Source organism: Netta rufina (genome assembly GCF_964035555.1).
Source record: "Netta rufina genome assembly, chromosome: 20".
NCBI classification, from domain to species: Eukaryota; Metazoa; Chordata; class Aves; order Anseriformes; family Anatidae; genus Netta; species Netta rufina.
The window spans coordinates 5869979-5890928 of record NC_140144.1 but is presented as its reverse complement, the minus strand read 5'-3'; the positions used below and the strand labels follow the sequence as shown (position 1 = coordinate 5890928).

General features: G+C 55.4%; 1 protein-coding gene across 1 annotated transcript in view; it reads left to right on the top strand.

The window, feature by feature from the left end:
- Positions 1-2778: 2778 nt before the first annotated feature.
- MEGF9 (multiple EGF like domains 9) overlaps positions 2779-20950 on the top strand; it is a gene marked incomplete at its 5' end in the record, with an annotated part of 43261 nt that continues 25089 nt past the window's right edge. Inside the window, 2 exons of the mRNA XM_084298806.1 lie at positions 2779-2788; positions 4306-4590. Coding sequence (XP_084154932.1) covers positions 2779-2788; positions 4306-4590 — 295 coding nt within the window. The remainder of the gene's footprint in view (positions 2789-4305; positions 4591-20950) is intronic.

Genomic DNA, 20950 nt, shown 5'->3' with positions numbered 1-20950 from the left:
AAAGCACATTGCAAAGTGCCACAGTTTCTGAGCAGTTTGAGTCAGCAGTGCAGAGCTGTTTCAATCCAGCCTCTCAGAGAGCAGTGATGAACATATGCAGGAGGCAATTTATTCGGTCTTTTACATGTGCGGGAGATTTTTGATGTGAAAAGGAGCTTAGCTTTCCGTTTGTATGACCTTGATGTACTTAAAGTCAAGCCGCTCTTTAAGCGCGTGCAGAATTGGGACCTACAAGCGCTGCCTGCACCGCTGCCACGTCCCACTCTGTGCCACCGGTGCTCCCCCCTGCGAGGGAGAAGGGCTGGCTGCTAATTGCATTTATTCGAAATGACGACAGTCCTGTGCTCATGCTGGCTTTGTTTATGCCCAGGTTGGGAGCAGCGGCTGTGGCAGCGTGTGGCATTTCGCAGCCCCGTCAGCTGGTGACTTGTGCTGCTGGCTGGGAAGTTGCAAGAAAGATGCCAGATGTTGGCTGTTCTGAAGCAAGCACGTATGCGTTTTATTTCTAAAACACACAGAGATATAAAGCTACGTGTTCTGACGTCTTCTTGTTAGCGTTAGGCCTGATCATAAAAACAGAAATGTTTTTTAAAATGTTTTGTGTCTCAGCACACATGCTGCTTGCATCTTGCTTGGCCCTGGCAGTGAAAATAAAGCCGTGGCTTTTGCTTCTGTTTTAAATCAGTTCCTGGTGAGGATCATTGTCCGAGCCCTGGGCTAGCTCCGCGCCGTGATGCATTCGTTCACGAAGGCTCTCGGGAATTCCGAGTCTCATCCATCACGCCTTGGATTGTTTGAGGATTTTAAAAAATGGTGAACGTGCATGTGGATTAATGAAACTATTCACCATGGAGGTGCAGCCTGGGGAACATAGCAGTGTCCCTAAAACCAGGGCAATGCTTTACAGGGCTCTGCAAAGGAGGGCAGGATGAGACACACCAGTTCCTACAAAGAGCTGCTGGGTCTGGCTCTGAAGTAAAGCTGGAAAAGTTCTCAGTGCCGCACAGGGGAGACCCTTTGCATTTAAAGCATGATTTTCCCCCAAAAGAGGACCGTGATGTACCTAAAGCTGCCCATATCCTCTAGCAGCTGGCTTTTTAAAGAGGGGGCAGCCACCTGCCCTCGCCCACCATGCTGACACTTTGCCGTGCCCCCATCCCATGGGTGCTGTGCATGGTGCTGGCATTTTGGGGCTCTGCCTACCAAGGAGCTGCCACAAATTCAGAAAAGACGCAGTACACCTTGGCCTAATGGGAGGTAATAAAGCTGCTGAGAAGATTCATTACTCCTGCATTGCAATTAATGATAATTAAAAAAAAAAAAAAAAGGTTTTGTCTCGTGAGTTATGCTGGGTGTCAGAATTAACATCTCATTGAATTATCAAAGCTTTCGAGCACTGGGTGATGGAGGGAGAGAGGCTTGGGGCTTGCAAATAGGTCAGAGAAAGCCGGTTGCTAAATAGCTCACAGAAACTTTCCGCTGGGGAAGAAAATCTTGCTGATTTGATGGAATAGGAACAATTCCAGGGAGGATGGCGATACCCTCTGAACTTGTGCAAGAAGCAGGCATGGCGGCTGGGCTGCCCCACACAACCCAGGCTGCTCTTTGTCAGCTCGTTCCCCATGGTTCCACCTCGCTCAATGCACACCTCTCACTTTCCCATCTCGAACTGAGGTCACGGAGAGGAGGGAAGCGGGACTGCTGCAGGGCAGCGCTGTGCCTGAGGGATGCCAAAGTGGATTTGGGTTTTGGGGTGCTCATCTTTTGGGGCTCACGTTGGGCTGTGCAGCACTTGCAACCACACCAGACATCACCGGGGTGAGCAGCAAGTCCTGCACCGGGTTCCCTGCTGGCTGCTTCCCCAGCTCACCAACGCCCACAGACGCTGGCCCACATGGGGTCTCCTTGAGCCTCCTCCAAACGGGGTGACAACACAGGGCATGTGGGGATGCGGAGACGAGACGGGTCACGATTTGCTTAATATTATATTCTCTCCTGCTTGGCTGCTCCCCAGCAGGAGACAATATAATATTTTGGAAACCAGACATCCAGCAGACGACGCTGTGCTGCTCATGCCTCTGTCAGGAGCCGGGAGCTGGGCTGTCCATCCCTGCAGCACCGACTGTGGTATCGGGGCAGCCACCGAGGCTGCACGGCTTTTATTTAAAAGTAAGGAATTTCTTTGTTCCAGACAACCCGCTCCTTGACGATCGTTCCTCTGCTCTGCTTCTTCCTTCCTATTCTCGTAGACAATAACCTGGTGGGAAAGGCTGGGGGAGACCCAGGAGCAGCAAACCGCCCCCTCCGCCAGCTGCGTGCCCCCAGGGGGGAGCCCCCGCTCCCCGGGGCAGTGCCCGCACAAAGCCAGGCCCAGAAGGGTTGGGGGAAATGGCTCGGCAATAGCTGCTGGGGAATAATAATTATATTATGGGGCCGGAATAAAGCCCCATTCATTTCTGAGAAGGGGATGGATTTGGGGGAAGTGTAGCGAGTTACAGCGCCCGGAGCAGCCACGCCGACAGCGTTTCCCTCGTAGACAAATCCAAAATATTGTGCTAGAGAGGGGCTCATGGCCTGGGATGTGTGGTGGGCACAGGTGAGGCTGTCTAAGCCCCAAGAGCCCCGTGTTGGCTCCCAGAGGAACGAGAGGCTCCAATGCTCGTCCATGGACATCCCTATGGGATGGGGACGGGTGGCAGAGAGGCGCTGTGTGCCGCGTGTCATGCCACAACGCCCCTCCTGCAGCGGGGCGTGAGGGGTGTATTGGGGTGTAGGGGGATGTATGGAGGTATATTGGGGTGTAGGGGGGTGTATGGGGGCATATTGGGGTGTAGGGGGGTGACCACTGCCCACCCAGCTCTGCATGGCCCCCACGAGCTGCTCCACAACCTGGCATCGCTGATGCATTTTCCCCATCCCACAGATCTGTGAGGCACCAGTCTCCGGTGCGCGTGAGGTAGCAGTGGGCCAGCGGGGCACTGTTAATAATTAATAATTAATAATTAATTAATATCCGTATCCACAGGCTTTCTGCCCCCCAGGCTGTGCTGCCGTAGCTCCTCAGGACAGGCCAAGGTGGCTCCCAACAGGACCATGCGTGGGCCTGGCTTCGAAATAAAACACATGAAAATATAAAATATATAAAGTATGATATATATGAAAATAAAAAATGCGGAATATAGATATATAAACCATCAACACATAAAATATATAAATATAAAAATATTACATATATAACATATAATATGTATAAAGCTACAGAATAGACACATATAAAATATAAATAACAATAAAAGCCATACAAACATAAAATATAGAAAAGGATCAAATATAGAAAAGGATCAAATATATGATTCAATGATACCATGATCAAATTTATAAAAAAATATATAACGTATATGTATAAAAATAAAAATACACAATATAAATATAAAATATGTATAGAAAGGGATCAAATATAGAAAAAGATCAAATATATAAATCAATGATTCTATGATCAAATTTATAAAAAGTTAAAATATATATGTATAAAAATACAGAATATAAACATAAAATATGAATAAAAATAAAGGCCATCAAGACATAAAATACATAAAAATATACAATATTGGAAAAGGTCAAATATATGATCCTATAATTAAATATAGAAAAAAAAATGTATACAATGTATGTATAAAAATAAAAATAAAGAATATGAAATAAAATATGTATAAAAATAAAAATAAAGGCTATAAACCTATCAAATGTTAAATATACAACATATGAGCCATAAAATACATAAACATACGAGCCATGAAAACGCAAAATATAGAAAAATATAAGCCCCAAACCCACAAAAAATGGGAAAATATGACAAGCACAAGAATGAAAAATGTGGAAAAAGCTGAAATTTGCACGAAACGCGGGCAGGGGCACGGCCGCCTGAGGCCGCCCCGCGTACAAAGCGCCGTGCCCAGCGCCCCCCCCCCCCCCCCCCCCCCCCCCCATAGCTCCCGCACCGCGCGCGAGGCCCCGCCCCTTTCCCCGCCCCCTTCTCCCTCCCATTGGCTGCGCGGCGCGAAGCCGGCGTCGACGCGAGGCCGGGCGCGGCGGCGATTGGCCGGGCGGGGCCGCGGCGCTGTCAGCGGGGCCGGGGCGCGGCGGGCGCCGCCTGAGGGGCGCTGGGGCAGCGGCGGCCCCGAGGCGGGCGGGCGGGAGGGAGGCGGGAGCGGGGGAGCCGCCGCCGCCGCCGCCGCCCGGCCCGGCCCCGCGGTCCTGATGGAGGGCGGAGCGGCGGGAGGCCGGAGCGCTGCGTGACACCATGAGGCGCCGGGCTCGCCCCGCGCCCGGGCTCGCCCTGCTCTGCCTCGCCGCCCTGCTGGCCGCCGCCTCCGCCCTGCCCCGCGGCTCCGCTCCCCCCCGAGCCCGGCAGCGGTAGCGGGGGGACCCCGGCAGACGGAGCCCTTGGGGCTCGGGGGGCTCGGCCCGGCCCCGGTACCGCCGAGCCGCCCCCGGAGCGGCGGGAGGAGGGAGCGGAGGGAGAGCTGGAGGCCGAGGGGGACGACGAGGAGGCGGCGGAGGACGAGGAGGCCGCGGGGGGGAGGCCCGCAGGTGAGGGGCGGGGGGGGTGGGGAGGGGAACACGGGGCCCTTTGTGTCTGTGCGGGGGTGGGGAGCGGCGGGGGGATGCCTGGAGGGGGGATGGAGCCGCCTGCCCTTCCCCTGTCATCCCCTTTCCCTCCCCTGTCACCCCTTTCCCTCCCCCTTGTCCCTCTCCTGTCCCCCCCTTGTCCTCCCCTTGACCCCTCCTGCCCCCCCCATCCTCCCCTATCCCCTCTTGTCCACCCCCTTTCCCTCCCCCTGTCACCCCCTTCCCTCCCCTGTCACCCTCTCCCTTCTCACTGTCACCCCCTTCCCTCCTCCCACCCTCTCCTGTTCTCCCCTTGTCTCTTTCCTGTCCCCCCTTGTCCTCCCCCGACCCCTCCTGTCCCCCCCCATCCTCCCCTATCCCCTCTTGTCCTCTCCCCAGTCCTTCCTTGTCCCCCTCCTGTCCCCCCCGTCCTCCCCTGTCCCCTATTCTCCACCCCCTGTCACCCCCTGTTCCCCTCTTCCTTCCCCGTCCCCTCTTGTCCCCCTCCCCATCCTTCCCTGTCCCCTCCTGTCCCCCTCCATCCTCCCCTGTCCCCCCCCCACCTCCCATCCCTCCCATCCCTTCCCCACCTCATCCCCTGTTCCCACCGCCTCGGCCTCGCCCCTTTATGTTCAGGCACACGCAGATGCTGTTAGCCCTCCTTCCTTCCGCCTCCTTCTCCTTTTTTTTTCTCTCCATATTTATTTTTCTCCCGGCCCCAGTGGTGCTGGATTCATTAGAGGTGTGCTGGGCATCCCCTAACGCCACGAGCATCCTGCTGCCCCGTGAGCTGTAGCGGCGTGAGCAAGTGCCGCCGCTCAACCTGCTTTATTTGGCTCGCCTGGAACAGCTGAAGGGCTGCGTCCTCGCGGTTTCAGGCTTTAATTCCATCTCTTTCCATTGCGGTTTGGGTCTTTATGCTTTCCCCTGAAGAGAGAGGCTGGTTTAACAGTGGGAGCTGCTGATAAGGACAGCAGGGGCTGCGTTCCCTTAAATCAAAACTGATTTCAGCCATGGCACCGCGATGGGACCCCTCGGGCAGTCAGCATCCCACGGTGGGTCCCACAAGCGAGCATCGGGCGGGTTTTCACCTCCCGCATCCCCCCGGTGGGGCCGAGCATCGCGGTGGCCCCAGGGTGCCCATGGGTGGCCCTGCCTGGTGCCCGGTCCTGTTATTGATAGCCACAGCCCACCGAGCCCCAAGCTGTTCCCTGGCACCTTCACAGCGCCGGGTGCTGTGCAGGTTGTGCCGTGTCCTCCGGGGGCTAATTGCTTGCTCGTTAGCACGGCGGGTTGGGATTAACCCTCACTGGCGTGGCAGGGTGGGTTTTCAGGCATGTGTTCAGGGTTGCTTTTTCAACCCTGGGTAGGGAATTAATGCTGTATATGCCTTTTTTTTTGTTCCATGAGGGAAGTGGGCCTGTTGGGATGGGTGTTAGAAAGGGCTTAATGCTGGTGGGTACTGGTGATAAGGAATTGGGGTGAGAGCCCTCAGGTTCAGGGTTTGGTCGGTGCTACCGAGACTTCAGTTCTGACTTGAGTTCGTTTTCCTCACTGATTCAAGAAGTGCTTCAGCTACTGCCCAGCTGCCTGCTTGTTTTGTTCTCGTTCTCCCCCTCGTCCAGTTGCACAGTGTTTATTTTTCTTTCCAATCCCGCGATCGCGTTAAAATCCCGGATTTTGTTTGGAAGAGAAGTAAATTGCTAATCCTCGTGTTTGTGGAGACAGGCTTAGAAGTATCCCCTGCCTTATCTGTGACGCCGGCGGTGGAGGCTTGCCATTTTCCTCCTCAGCAGAGCAGGAGGGCTGCTGCTCTTCGGATGCGCGGCTCCTGCGGTCGGCACGGCCCCGCTCGGGCTTTCCCTGCCCGAAGAACAAAACTTCTCTGTTCTGCCATGTCTGCAGGGCGCTGCTGGACGACGAGGGTCTCTCTGGAGGACGTTGCGTCCCGGCTCCTTTTGGTATCCACCCCGTCCCGCTCCAGCCAGCTGCCCGACCTCCCCGCCGTGCCCGTGAGCCCTCAGCTCTGCACCTTGAGCCCTGCAGCAGGAAGGGCCAAAGGGCAGTTCGTGCTGCAGCTGTAGGGCGGGCAGTGCCTGGTTTCAGGGCGGTGAGTGGCACGTAGGCGTCCTGTGCTGAGGCAAGGCGCACGGTGGGACACGGGCATCACGGTGGCTGAAGGCAGATTTGGGAAAATCTCACCTGTGCTGCCCCCTCTGCAGCTCTGTGTGTGCCCTTGTCCTCGCCTCTCCCTGTCCAGCCTCTGGCACAGGTTATTCTGCCCCAAGATTCCCTTTTCCCTGTGCCTGCAGTGCTTTATCTCATGTCCAGGGCAGGGCAGGGGGTGTGGAGGGGTCCTGCTGAGTGCTGGGTAAGGTGGCTTCAGCTTCCCTCGTGTGCAGTTCAGTTGTACCTCGGTGTGGTCACCGAGCTGGGCTTCCAGATGTCAGCGGGTTTGGATTTTTGTTAAAGAAATGGAAATGAAGTTAGAGGCGTGGCAGCTCACGGTAACGAAGGTGTTCGTATACATGGGATTGGTACAGGAGCAGCCAGGTCAGAGCCTTTCTTTGAGGAATAAATCCTGGGGTTTTACCTTGAGCTTAAAATGCAGCGATGTTGCCTACCACTCCCTCATCGCTCCCTTGCCTTCCTCCCTGCCTCTGTGCTCCCGTGTCTGAATCATTCCTGAATCAGATGCAGCCAACTGTCCCGACTCAAGATTTTGAGACGTTTGGCCTTAGCCATGCTCATAAAGATGGGGATATTTTGGGGAAGACCCATGGCGCATCCGAGATCTCACTTGGTGGCTTCCTTCTGCAGCGCTGGGACTTGGCTTTTATCTTCTGGCTGATCTCTGGGGCTGGGCAGCATCGTGTCACTGCCAGGGGGAAAACTGAGATGGGAAGAGCTGGCAAGCAGCGGGGCTGTGCTGAAGTTCCTCACCAGCTGCTGTCAGTGACACCCAGACACCCCCACAGGGAGGCCCCCGCCAGCCTCTGCCACGGAGGAGCCAAAACCCCAAAGGAGGGCGGCTGCGGATGAGACCGGCGGCAGAGCCGAGGTTTGAGCCTCGACTTGTGGGCAGCCACGGGGCTGCTGTGGTTTGTGCTGGAGGTACGAGGGTCGTGCGTGTCCAAACAACCGGGAAATTTGTGGCAGAGTGTGGGACCATGACTGGTTTCACCCCGAGCATCCCACTGGGGTGCAGCTGGACCCGAGGGTGAAGGATGAAGGTGCAAGAGCACGGGGCTGGCTCATCCCCAGGATGTGACCTCGGGGGACGGATAGCTGTGTCTTGGGGGGACCCCAGTCCTTGTGGGGCTCTGCCATGGGCTGCTGGGTGGTTGTGGCCCAGTGGGGTCTGTGTGGACGCGGTGCTGCAGGAGGTGATGCTCAGCATCCTAACGCCGTGCCCCAGCGAGCGCACGAGGCCGAGGACGGGCAGGCTTTGGGAGCAGGGAACAAGTCAGCCCCGAGGACTGGAGGCGCGCATCTGCTGAGGTCGGGGGAAAGATTTCGGAGCTTTTTGGTCTATAAATACCCAGGGATAAGTCATGGTGCCACTTGCAGTATTTGCAGCGTTGATGCCACCGCCTGCAGGATGTGCTTCTGCAGCCCCAGACTGCTCCTGGTGCCGCGGAGGTCCAGGCAGCGCCGTGCCTCTGCCAGCCTCCGAAGGACACCGCGCCTGTGCCGGCTGCAAGGCATGGATTTCTCTCGCAGCCATCTGGCTGGGAGCTCTCTTTCTGCCTTCCCTCTGGCAAATACTTAAAATAAAACCAGAAAACGTGGAGATGCTGAAGGGCTGCGCAGCACCAGAGCCTTCGCTCGGCTTTTCAGTGAGGTTGCGGCGAGGGCGAGGGCTCGATTCAGGGGTCCTGGGAAGCCCCCGCTGCACGGCTGCGGGGCTGCCTTGTGCGAGGCATCGCTGGGTGCGAATGGGGGCCGAGGGGGGGCCGAGTCTGGCGCTTCATAATTGGCAGGGGATGTTAATGTGGTTTGCGACCCAAAGGCGGGATTGCAGGCTCGCCATCTGCCCGGCCTTGGGGGGGCCGCGTGGCTCCGCGCCACCCCCAGGAGAACACAGCCTCCTCCAGGCTCCTTCAGCTGGCTGGGAACCAGGGTTTGAGCTTTGCAGGAAATTATTATTATTATTTTTTAATTTATTATTATTTTTAATTTGACTTTTAGGTCGAGCCAGACTGAAATAACGCGGTTACATGGCTGTTCTTCCATTGCTTTGAGTCAAATCGAGGGTCCTGAGCCTTGAGACCCCCCCGAGGTGCTGCCCTTGGACTTGGTGCTAATCCCCGGGGTCAAAAGTGGGGGCTCCCGGGTCCCTGCTGCGGGGAAACACACCCCAAATCCCAGCAGGGCCTGTCCGGGAGGGTCTTTTGTTTGGTTAAACGTGTCAGCCTGAAAGCGTTTTCACCAAGATGCTCTGGGCTCGGAATAATTGAATCCCTCCTTTGTTCAGACAGAACATTTCTAAAATTGTTTCCTTGTTCAATAGGAAACCTTCCATCAGCGCCTGTCCCCTGCCACCCCTCCCTGGGGGGAAGTCACCCGTGCTGGGGACGCCGCCTCCTGCTGTCCCCATCCATCTCCTTGCTGGCTGGCAGCTGGGGATGCTGGGGACGTGGTCCAGCTCCTGCACCCCATGGTGAGAGCGGAGCCCCCCGGCAGGGGGGTCCCTGTCACCGCTGGGGTCCCGGGGGAAGCTCGCTGTGTACATCGTGACAAGCCGCGGGCAGGGCTGGGTTCCTGCTCCGGCTGATGCTCTCCTGGATCTTCCCATGCTGAAGGAACTCGTGCTAGCTCTCAGTTCTGCCTTCTGCTGCTGCAGGGAGGGCTCCGGGAGCACCTGCTGTCTGAGCCGCAATTTGCCTTGTAAATGGAACCGGTTCGGGGTCTGGGCGTGAAAGGTGGGTGCTTGCCTTGCCTGGAAGAAGAAAAAAGCAAAAACCCCTGAGGTTTTCCTCTTGATGCGGGCCAGCCGTGAAACCAGGGAGAAGCCCAGGCCGTTCCTTGCATCCTTTTTAATTCACTCGCCCCACGTCCTTATAAATAAGCCAGCAGAAACATGACGAGGCAAGCAGCTCTGCTATTTATAGCCCGCGCTGCTCCGCATGCCTGCCTTAAAAACCAGCCAGCTAAATGGCTCTGCAGTCTTTCAGCAAAAGCCTTAATGACACAGGCATTTCACGGAGGGGTCCGGGGGTGTTTGAGGCTGTTGGTGGCGGAGCCTTCCCCGGGCAGCCGGGGTCCCCCCGTCCGTGCTCCCACCGCCACCATCCAGCCCCAAACTGGGACCGGTACCATGGGATGCTCCCAGCTGGCCCCATCCTGCTGCTTGGGGCAGTCATCGCCGGACCAGATACACCTCCATATGCCCCAAGTTACATTTATTTTCCTTTTTTTCCCCGTTTTTATTTTGGAAGCTACGTTAACCCTTCATTTCCATCCGTTGGCATCGCCCCGTGTAATTACGAGGCTGCCGGTAGCCTTCTCCTGTTGAACTGGTCGTGCTGCTTCCCAGCTGCTTTATTCCTGGCGAATTATGCCGTTTTCGGGCAGCTTCCCTCGATTTTGACTGACTGGCTGCCTAAATTAACTGATAGCGCTGCTTGGGCTGCTTTGATCCCGCATTATTTATGGAAATGGTGCTGTGTGGCTCCGCGTGGCTGATTAATGCTGCATGTATTTTTAATGTGCGACTTCTGCTGTTTGATCTGCGCTAAATGATTATTCTCCGATGCGTTCCTGGGTTCGTTTCTGTTGCTCGTGGAAATGCTCTCGAAACGGACTGTTTGTTTTGGTGCTTTTTTCCCCCCCCCCCCCCCCTCCCAGCGGTCCCATCTTGTGCTGGTTTTTAAGCTCTCGCGGCTCCTTTCCCCAAGCACCGCTCTGCCGCCCGCACGTGGCACACTTAGGCTTTATTGCTATTAATTTGAGCATTTCATTGCTCGGAATTGCCTGCTCTGATGTTTTGGGGCCGCCGAGGTGCTGCTGCAGCCCTCCTGGTGCTCAGCACCAGCACCCATCCTGCGACACCTGATTGAGGCAGAAACCGGCCGGAATGGGGCAGGCACAATGAATATTTTTGGTAGCCTGTCACGGGATGTCTGGGGCTGGTCTCTATTAACAAAATGGCTTTTAATTGCCAGGGTGGCATCTGCTGGACCCGCAGCTTCCCTCCCTGTGGGGCCAGATGTGGTCATGGCCAGGTTCATCCTGGGGAATGCCACCGTGGTGCCGCTGGGGCTGAGCTCGCCCTTCCCGTAGGACCCGGGGTGGGAACCAGGAGGTGGCTCCAGGAGCACCAGCTGGGAGCCGAGGATCGTCGTTTCCCTTCCCCGAGGGCAAAGCAGAGGGCGGATGGATGCTTTTTATTTATTTACTCTTTTCCTGCCCTGTCTCCCACCTGCTCGATCTGTGGCGAGGGTTTGTCACTGCAGCTTTTCTCGGGGCACGCCGCGTGCCAGGAGTAGCAGGGCTGTGAGGATGCTCTCCTGCTTTGCATCTTCACTGCGCTTTTCAGGAACGTGCGCTGAAAACCTTTAAAGTGAGGCTTTTTTCCCTCCTGTGAACAGGGCTTTTTGTAGAGATCAGCAAAATATCTATCTTTAGGTAAAAGATTGTTTTTCCGTTTGTGGATTTTTCCACTGAAACCAGTTTAATCTCAACACTTTGTTCCCACCAAGCTTTTCAATGCTTCTTGCTCCATGAAACCTTCAGCGATTTGCTTTCCTCCCTCCCTCTTTCCAAGCAGATATACACAGATATATATTTTTGAAGGCTGAACTTCCTGTGGGATAGAAAATCCCTTTTTCTGCCAGCCGTAACTCTTGCCTTTTGTCGCTGGGAACAAAGACAACATTATACACTTCTTTAAAAAACCATCCTTGATGTTCCTCCCTTGCCTCAAAGCAGGGAGGTACCAAGCTGAAGGCAGAGCTGTCTGTTTGGGGATCAGGAGCATTGCAGCGAGCAGGATTTTGGGGTAAGATTCCTACAAACCGAGCTCCTGGCTCACAGGACATCTGTGCCATGGGCTGGAGCGTGCTGGCTCCTTTCTGGGCTGGTTGTTGGCTTGTTTGGTGTGAACACATCAGATGTCTTTGGGCTGTGGCTGCCCTGGCTTGGAACAGCCACCCCGTCCTGCTCTGCCTTCCTCCTGGGGCCAGATCTTCCCCAGTCCTCAGTGCCTGGGGGGAGGCTTTAGGGGATCTGCCTCACTTTTGAGCGCTGCCCCATCCCCGTTTTGGGGCAGGACTGGGGGTCTCACGGCACCCTGCGTGCTGTCCCCTGCACCATGTGCCGGGGAGCAGCTGGAGCCAGGCCGTGCCAACGACTCCAGCTGGTGATAAAGCGCCGTGACGTGGACAGCTCAGTACCTGTTATCGGGGAAAAGCAAACAGAGGCTCCACCTGCCTCCTGCCTTTCTCCCTTCAAGGGCAGGCTGCATGCCCGGTGTGGAGCTCCCTGGAAAATGTTTTATTATTAACGCGCTCCCTTTGGCTCGGCTGCGGTGTTGAGAAATCCACGCTTGACTCCAGATAATGAACGACAAACATTTGTCTGGACTTAACTATTTTGCTCGGAGCATTTTTTTTTTTTTTTCCTCCTGGAAGTTTGCTGTGAGCTGTCAGCAGCGCGCCTGCTGACGTGAGTTATCGCTGACGCCCTGCCGTTGGGTCTTCCCTTCCCTTCCGTGTCGCGCTTGTTTTGTTGCAGGGGAAGCTTTTTGAGCAAGCCCAATCCATTTGAAATGGAAAAGAGACAAGTGATGGAGTTGTCTTTTAAGGGGGCGTTCAGATGCTGGCTGCCCTGCCGAGCAAGGTGGGATTTGGGTGGGATGGAGCAGGGGGGACCTGCCCCCAGCACCCAGCTCAGGTGTCGGGGTGCCCGCAGCAGCGGCTGTCACCCTTTGTGAGCTACAAACCCCTTGAAAAGCTTCTGGAAGAGGTGTGGGTGCTGAGGTTGAGCTTGCAGAGGGGGGAATCAATCCTTTTCTTTCTCTTCTCCACTTTCTGTCCCTTTATGTGGTCCCTCAGCCTCGAAGCAGTGCCCCAAGCTTGGTGAGGTGCGGGGTGTGTGAGCTGGGCGGCTCTTGCCACAGAGCCGATCCCTCGCAGCGCCAGGTAACGCATTTAGGAGTGCATACGACATTGGCCACACCAAACCAGAGTCTGTCCATGTTTTGTTCAAACCAGGGGAATTACAGAGCCCCTGCAAATTGGAGGATGGTTGGAAAAGAAGTGTAAATGCCCCTCTTACTGCTGATCCCAGGGTTGGAGCGTGTTTGACTGGGGCTTGACTCTTCCAGTCCAGAACCACATCCGCTGCCTTCTGCTGCGATTCCCAGGGTGATGCCATGCAGGGCTCAACTCTGACCCCACGGGGCAGTGGGTTGGGTTTGGGGTCTTTGCTCAGATGTGGCCTTTGCCTGGTGATAAAGCTACAGGATGGCGAGGTGGGGACGAGGATGGGGAGTGGGCATCACGAGGGCTCCTCGCACTGGGAGCCATGGTGCTGCCATGGGCGTCCTGCTTATTTTAACTCTTTTTTTTTTTACCTATTTAAAGAGGATTTGGGTCTGCTGTTGGACAAGGTTCCTGCATGTTGTACTCTTGGAATGGTTGCTTTGGGTGTTCAGGTGGGTACTTTGCAGCTCCCCACATGGCACGGGCCCTGTTGTGAAGGTTTCGTGGACTTGGCTTGGTCACGCTGTTTGGAAGTGCTTTTGTTCTGAGGTTAAATAAATGCAGGCAGGAGCCAGGGCTGGACGTACCGTCAGTGTTGCTAGCAGAACGATGACTGAAGAGAGAAATTAAAAGGCGATCTGCAGCCCTGACGGAAGTTATTAATCTGCTGCAGGGCCCGGGGATTTACAGCGAAGGCGAGCGGGAGGCAGGGGCACGTCTCACCCAGCTCGGAGCACTGGAGGCACCCTTGGAGCCCCTGCGGATGGGCTCTGCCCCGGGCACACGGTGGGATTGTATTCTGGCCTCGTGCCATCGCTGCAGCTGGAGGAGAAAAGCTTGGAGGAGAGCTCGGATGCACCCAGGCATCCCCTCCTCCTTGGGGACCCTGGGGCAGAGGTCCTAGAAGATGATGGGGGCTGTCCCGCTGCAGATCCCCACCTCTCCCTCCACGCGTTGTTTCCATGGCATGCCCTGGCCCATCTCCGTTCCCTCCTTGAAAGCTTGACGTCTCCTCCTCGGGTTTGCCAGCAGGTTTTGTCTCGTTGCCATATCCTCAATCCAGTTCTGCTGGTGCAGGATGAAAGCGGAGGCCGAAGGAGCTCCGAAACGGGGCGCGAGCGTCGCCGGATGAGAGCCGGGAGCAAGCACGACGCCAGATCCCACGCCAAGCGCAGCGGGGCCGGCACGAGGCTGAGTTACAAAACGCAGGACTGAAAGCTGCCTGGCAGGAGGGCTCCTCTCAGCCCTGCTCGGAGGGCGTTCTCCCTGCGCTGCCCCAGCAGCTCGCAGCGCTTCGTGGCTTGCAGCTGGCAGGAGGCACCGCGACTCCAAACTCGCCCGTGGCGTTGTGTCGTCACAGCTTTGAAACCGAACCCAAACGGCAAAGCCTGCCTGAAACCTGTCGTGGTTACTCATGCCTCGTGCTGTCCCTTTCCCCCGGTGGAGTTTCTGCTGTGGGAATTCCACTGATTGGGCAAAGAGACCAAACACCTCCGTTAGCCTTGGAGCCGAGCTCTTGAGGGCCAGGGCTCGGGGGCTTGGGGCTGTCAGAAGGTTTTCTTTGGTCCTCCTTGGCACGGGCGTTGGAGTGAGGGAGAGGAAGGCATAAACTTTGCTGTTTTGCTGTGATGAGTAGAAGCCTGCGTTTATTTACTTGGAGTAGGAAAAAAAAAAAAAAAAAACAAACAGAAAAGTGTATGGCAAATGAACCCTCTGCTCTCATAGCTCCACCTGATCTCCAAGCTGAAATGCAACGAGCTGAGAGGAACGGGGGGGACTTCCCTCAGGCTCCGTAAAGAGCCTCTTTATTAATGCTTTCAGAAAGTGTTTATTAACACTGTAGCTAAAAGAAGCCTTTGTTCGAGGATCTGTCCCTTTGCTGCTGCAGTGGAGGAGCTGAAGCTTGAAGGGAACTGCCCTGGGCACCTGCTGGAGATGCTGATGGAAGTTTGCATTCCAGATTTTCTCCACAGGCTTAAGCATAAAATAGCCTGTGGCCCTGCAAAGCCAGTCTGTCCTCTGCCTCCTTTTGGAAAGAAAAAAAAAGGCGTTTTCACACTGATCCATCGCACGCCTGCGCGGTTACTTCCAGCATCTCTGTCGAGTGCGAGCAGCTTCCAGGGACTCAAAAATCCTCAGGACTCGGGAGAGGAGGAGCTGCTGCACCTGCAAGCACTGTCGGCAGCCGAGGTCCGGAGGGGAAAGGCTCTCGAGGGCTGCACACCTCGCAGCAGAGCAGGTTGGTTTTAATCCTATCAGTCCTGCTCTTGGTGCTTATGTCCCCCCGGTTGGATTTGCCCCTTTCCACTGCTTCCTCCCTCACTGCTGGCAGCTCTGGGAAGGTTGGGGCATTTGCTGCAGGAATTCATCCAAAATATCTCTGGCTTTTGAAAACTGGGGAAGGAACCGAGCGAGGGGCAAGAGCAGAGCCTTCCACACAGGGTCCTGTGCACAAACCCTGACCTGCAGGGGCTGTCAGTGCTGCGGGTGGGTGTATGTACGGGATGGAGCTGGCAGTGAGGGGTAAGGCAGGTGCTGGGAGCAGTGCCAGCCCTCGCACAGCCTGGAGCTGCCCTGGAGGAGCCTGGCCGGGGCGATGGATGGGGTGATGGATGGGATTTCCACCTGCCTGGCATGTGTGGGCTGGGCTCCTCCCTGCCTCTTCTGCTTTGGGAAAGCTGCTCACCAGCTTCGTTCTCCAGCTGGTGCCATCCCTACCCCATTGTGCCTTCCCTAGGGACACCCACATGTGCCCCAGTCCCCCAAGGCAGGGAAGGAAGCAGGGTTCTCCTTCCTCGGCTCCCAGCCTGTGGTTTCCTGATGTTTACGCTCACAACAAGGCCCCCAGCCCAGTGTGAGTGCTTGGAAGGGTGGCTCCTGCCTCTCCTTCCCCGGTAGCGGCAGTAAAGCTCTGGTATAAATTAACGCATTCGTTCATTAGCTTCAATTCCCCACAGCGCTGAGCAAAGTTTGTGATTTTAATTACTTTTTGCAGGGATCTGAGCACACAGAGACTTCAACAGATGATTAGAGTTCCTATTATTCATGCAGCTTTTCTTAATCCCTCTCTCTGCTAGGACATGGTGGGTAGGTACTAAAATTGAAGCGTGCTAACAGATTCCCAGCCCTGTCCCATGCGAGCTGGCTGATCTCCTGCCCGATGGATTTTGCTGACACGATGACCAAGGCTTCCCGAGAGGTGCTGCAGAAGGAGGAGACACGTATGGCTGTGGCAGGGGAGCTTCCAGGGGTGCCACACACGACTCTGGCAAGTGTTTGCCCAAATTATATTTCGTCTTCATTGCCTCCAACCTCCCAGTTTGGCTGTGTCACACACTGGGTGGTAAAAATAAAATCCAACAACGCTGGGGTTTTTAAACAGAAAGACGGAATATTGATGTGGTTGCAGGCGTTTGTGCAAATATTAGTGGGAGAATACGGCCAGCTAAAGGAAAACGCCAGCAGAAGTATTTCTAAATGAATTAAAAGGAGCTGATCTCTCTTTAAAGTTGTTGAGGTTTTAATCCTGGAGCATTTATTTGCTCTGTCTGAAGTTGCTGTAGCTGCCATAAACATTTTAGGGCCGTGTTCCTCCTCGCAGGCAGCCTGCTTGGATGTACCGCACGAGGACGCAGAGGGTCTGGCCGTGGGCGGCAGCTCCCCGGGGCGCAGGGGCAGCCTGGCACAGCAGCAGCACCGTGTTCGTGGCCGTCTCTGCGTTAGCTGCTGGTTTCTTCTGCCTGTGTCTGCAGGGTTTGGTCCTTCCGTCTCACACCAGTTCCACCCCTGCACGTCTGGCGTCTTTGGTGCCCGTTTACTCGGGAGGAGCTGGTGCAACGCTTGCCACGCAGGTTGCTGACTTGTTCTGCACCAAAAAGGCCGGGAAAACAACAAATTCCTAGGAGCTTGTGCTGCACGGAGGAGCTCTCACCACCTGCTAGGAAACCAAAAGCCTGTCTGCCTGATTGCCGGTGCAGGAAGGGAATAAAAATAACGAACCCTACGAGACTTTGCCTTGGGTAAGGCCTGAGGCTCACGGCTGTGGTTGGCTGAAGGAAAGGAGCTCGTGGCTGGTGGGACAGGGTGGCCAAGAGCCAGTGGGCAGCAGCATGGGGCCGTGCTGAACGCTCCTGAAATGCAGGGCGAGCGCAGAGGAGCGCTGCTGGAGAGCGCTGCCGGGCACCCAGCACGCTGGCACCTTGACTTTGTGTTTCCTTCCAAGCGATAAGAGCTGGCTTTAATCTGATTTAATTTTCCTCGACAAATATGTTTAATCTTTTAACGACATTACAAGCGGTGTAGCAGCATTGAGAAATCCTTGTCTTTTCTCCCCTGTTGACCCGCGCAATCCTTTTATGGAACAGCACGAGTGATTCCTGTAAAGCTCTTAACAGCATTACCAGCGGCGTGCCTGGCGGCGGGGCAGGGCTGGAGGGGGCCGTGAATGCCCCGAGCCCGATGTGCTCCGTAATAAAATGCACACGGAGTAACAGGGGAGTTTTATAGGGATACATATAAAGTTTTCAGGGGGTACTCAGGGATCCTCCCCCTACCATTCTGGCACTGCGCCGCAGCCCCAAGTGGGGCTAACTGGCAGCTCGCAGCGCTTTAATGCGTGCATTTGGCAGTCGTTTGGTAGCGAGCTGCTGCATGGAGCGGTGTGAAAGCCAAACGCAGAGCTCGGCCTGAGCTTGAGCTGCTTGAGGTGCCTGGAGAAGGGACAGGAAGGGGTGCAGTGAGGCCGCACGAGGACCAGGTTAGGTAGGGCTGCTCCCTTAGCAGACTGCAGCTCTAGGTGGAGCTCCCGTTTGCTCCCGTTACCCCACATCTCACGCTGGAGCACTCAGGGGCTGTTACAAGGACAGATTCCCCGTGGAAGAGGCCGTGCTGCTGGAGTAGGATGCGCTGGAGGAGCACCACAGCCACATCCATCCAGCAGGGACAGGGAGGATCCCAAACACCATCTGGGTCACACCAAAGGGAACGGGGCAGGGCACGATCCTGCCCCATACGTCTCTGCCTGGCTGCCCTGCACGTATCCCGTCCTCTTTTGGAGCCGCGTGTATTTTTGGCTCCCAGAACGTCCCCTGACAATGCGTTCCACGGCTTAATTGCAAAGGGAGAGGAAATGGCTTTGGACAGCTTGTTTTAAACCTGCTGCCTGATCCTTTTATTCCTGTGCTGTCAGAAACTGTGCCTGGAGAGGGATTGAGAAAGGGAAATAAGGGAGAGGGGGAGAGAAGGCAGGGCTTGAACTTGGAATGAAGTGCGGGGGACAGAAACCTGTGCTGAATTAACGCTAAAACTGAGCCTTCCCAGGGACGGGATGGGATGGGACAGGATGCTGTCACATGTGGCAAGTCCGTGATCAAGGAGCAGGAGGTGGCCTTGGTGCTGCTGTAACGCCTGGGGGGTCGGAGCAGTGCAGCATGAGGATCCAGCGGTGTATGCCCAGACTACACCTCTCCGGGCATGAAATCAGGGTGTTTTCAGAGCTGGGCAATAGTTAGCATCCCCAGGACTTCATGGTCTGTGCTTCTCTACCAAAAATTGGATTTTGTGCATCTGCTCCCAGTGAGTAGGTGGCTGTGTTCAGGATTTTGGTTGTTTGAGGATGTCCCCAGCAAATCAGGTTTTATGCAGACATCTTCACGTGTTTCCCGGCGATTCTTCTTTTGCCGTTTGTAAATATTTCAGCTGCTTTTAAATTATTTACTCATGAAGTGGCTTGGCTGGAAGAAGGAATCACACTTAAAACACATCCGAAGGCTCAAAGCACTGCAAGTCCGAAGGAACACGAAAAAAGGATTTGGGAAAGGATGTTTGTGCTGCAACGAGCCCTTCAGGACAGCAAGCTGGGGTAGGGTGGTTAACGCGTTAAAAATCCTTGCTAAAAGCAGCCCCGGGGCTGGGGTGCAGGGGACGGCTCCAGCGCTGCGTTCCTCACTTGGCACCGCGCTTTGGGGGTGACCGGGGCATCACTGGGCTTTGGGGTTTGGAGGATGCCACCCACACGTCAGCCCATGTGCAGCTCCAGCGGGTTCTCCATTGTGTTGGTGCTGCTGAGCGGAACTTGGGGTAATCCCACAGCGATGGCACGCATCCAACGCCATAAAAACAACGACACAGAAATACCTCTTCGCCAGTTCATTAGGAACCTGTGACTACGGCGTAATAATTATTCGATTCAGGGCTGCAGCTAACGGTAATTGCACGTTAAATCTGGGTCTTACACGCAGCCGTGCCGTGAGCAGTGTGCCCATCGCTGCAGCATGCTGGAAACTTGCTCTGTTCGTGCTGGAGACCTGCTCTGTTACTCCCCTGCCTCTGGATCCGGCACCGAACGGCGGAGGTTAAGATGCAGCTCACGCAAGGAGCGGTGTTTCCTTTTTCTGCTGCAGGAGTAGCGTGTGGGAAGGATGCACACTTTTATAGTGCCTCTATTCAGGGAGCTCGGAATGTCACTGGGCTGTTAATTAATTAGAGCCTGCCAACACCTTCACGAGCGAAGGTGGTGGTTTTTAGCACTGAGAGCCGAGAGCCTGGAGCTGCTGCATGGGGAAGGAAGGAAGGGAAACCTCCTCGGTGCTTTGCAAACGGAGCTCAGAGCCCTGGAGGTGTGAACACCCCGCGGGTGGGGAAACCAAGGTAGAGTGAGGGCAAATGGCTGCAGCAAGTCAAGGAGAGCTCGGTGCAGGAGCTCAGACCAGAGCCACAGCCCTGAGAGGGCTGTGCCCATGCCTGCTGCTGGTGGCGATGCCCTGTCAAACCCAGGGCCTCCTAGCAAGGCCGAGCATCCCAGCTCGGGGCTGCATCCACCCTTGTTCATCCCTTTTCATTCTGCAGAAGCTCTCGGTAAGGTGTTTTTGAAGGTTACCTTCAAAAGCAAAACGCACGCTTGGCAAAACGGAATAAAGGCTCCAAGTACCTGGCGCTGGCCAGGAGCCAGGGCAGCGCTCCCTAATCTTTTCCTCCAGTCCTCGTCTTCTTTGATGTCTTCCCAGATCTGGAAGGCAGAGGCTCCGTTACTGCTTTCCCTTTCTGGCTGGGGATCGCGCCCGCCTCCTCCAAGCTGGCTGCCGTCGGGACAACAAAGTGTCTTTTGAATTAAGCCTGGGGTTTTCATAGTCTGGTACATCATCATGTCAAACCCGACGCTGCGCTCGCCGCCGGGTTTTAATGCTGCTGTCTGCTTCTCCTCTGCTTCCCCACCAAAGGGCATTTAGGGCGCATTGGGGTTGTGTCAGACAGTCACAGCAGAGCGAGTCTTTGTTCTGGGGGGGGGACAACACGAGATGCTTCTCGCCCGAGATGGGCACCATCCCTTCCCAAAAATCCCCTGGGAGGGTTGGGGGATGCAGGGCAGCCTTCCTTTGGGGAGATCTCTTTGGTACCAACCCCACGGTGCTGTACAAGGTGCCTGGGTCTGATTATTTTGTAGGTTTCCACGTTTCAGCAGCTGCCAGCAGCAGGAGGAGCTCCCCTACCAGTGTCCCCCCAGCCTGCCGACAGAAAGCTCTTTTTGCCTGCATTATTTTGGATTACTGCAGCATTTCTCGCTCTCCCAGGGAATGTGGAGCCAGTGCTCTGTGGTGCCATTGAGCCTGGCTGCTGGAAATTAGTCGCCCCCAGGTTTTGACCTGAATTTGTGCAATATTGACCTGTGAAAGAGGAAGAGGGGGGAAAAAAAAAGGCACCGTGAAGTTAGCTGGTGTGTTTTTGGAAAGTGGATAGCTCCCCAGGCGTGAGGGACTCTCAGTGTGCAAACAGCCTTGCCAGAGGAAAGAAAACTCATTTTTGTAGCCGGTGCCATTGCCAAGATCAACCCAGAGTCAGCTGCGCTGTGCAGCCAGGCTGTTCGGGTTCACAGCTCCCGGGCCTGTCACATCCATCTCTGCCTTCACCTCCCATTGGGCTCCCGTAAGTACCAGGGATGTTCCCAAGGAGCTGCTCCACAGCGTGGCGATGGCCGGACCCTCTTTGATGGACACAGTCCTTCGATAAAGGGCTAACGAAAAGCGAGGCTTTTGCCAATATACGCAGCTCCTCTTCCAACTTCTGTTTTTTCCTTCTTTGCCATGGCTGCTTTCCTCTGAAGGTAACGTGCAGCCAAAATCTTCCCCCTCCTGCCCGTG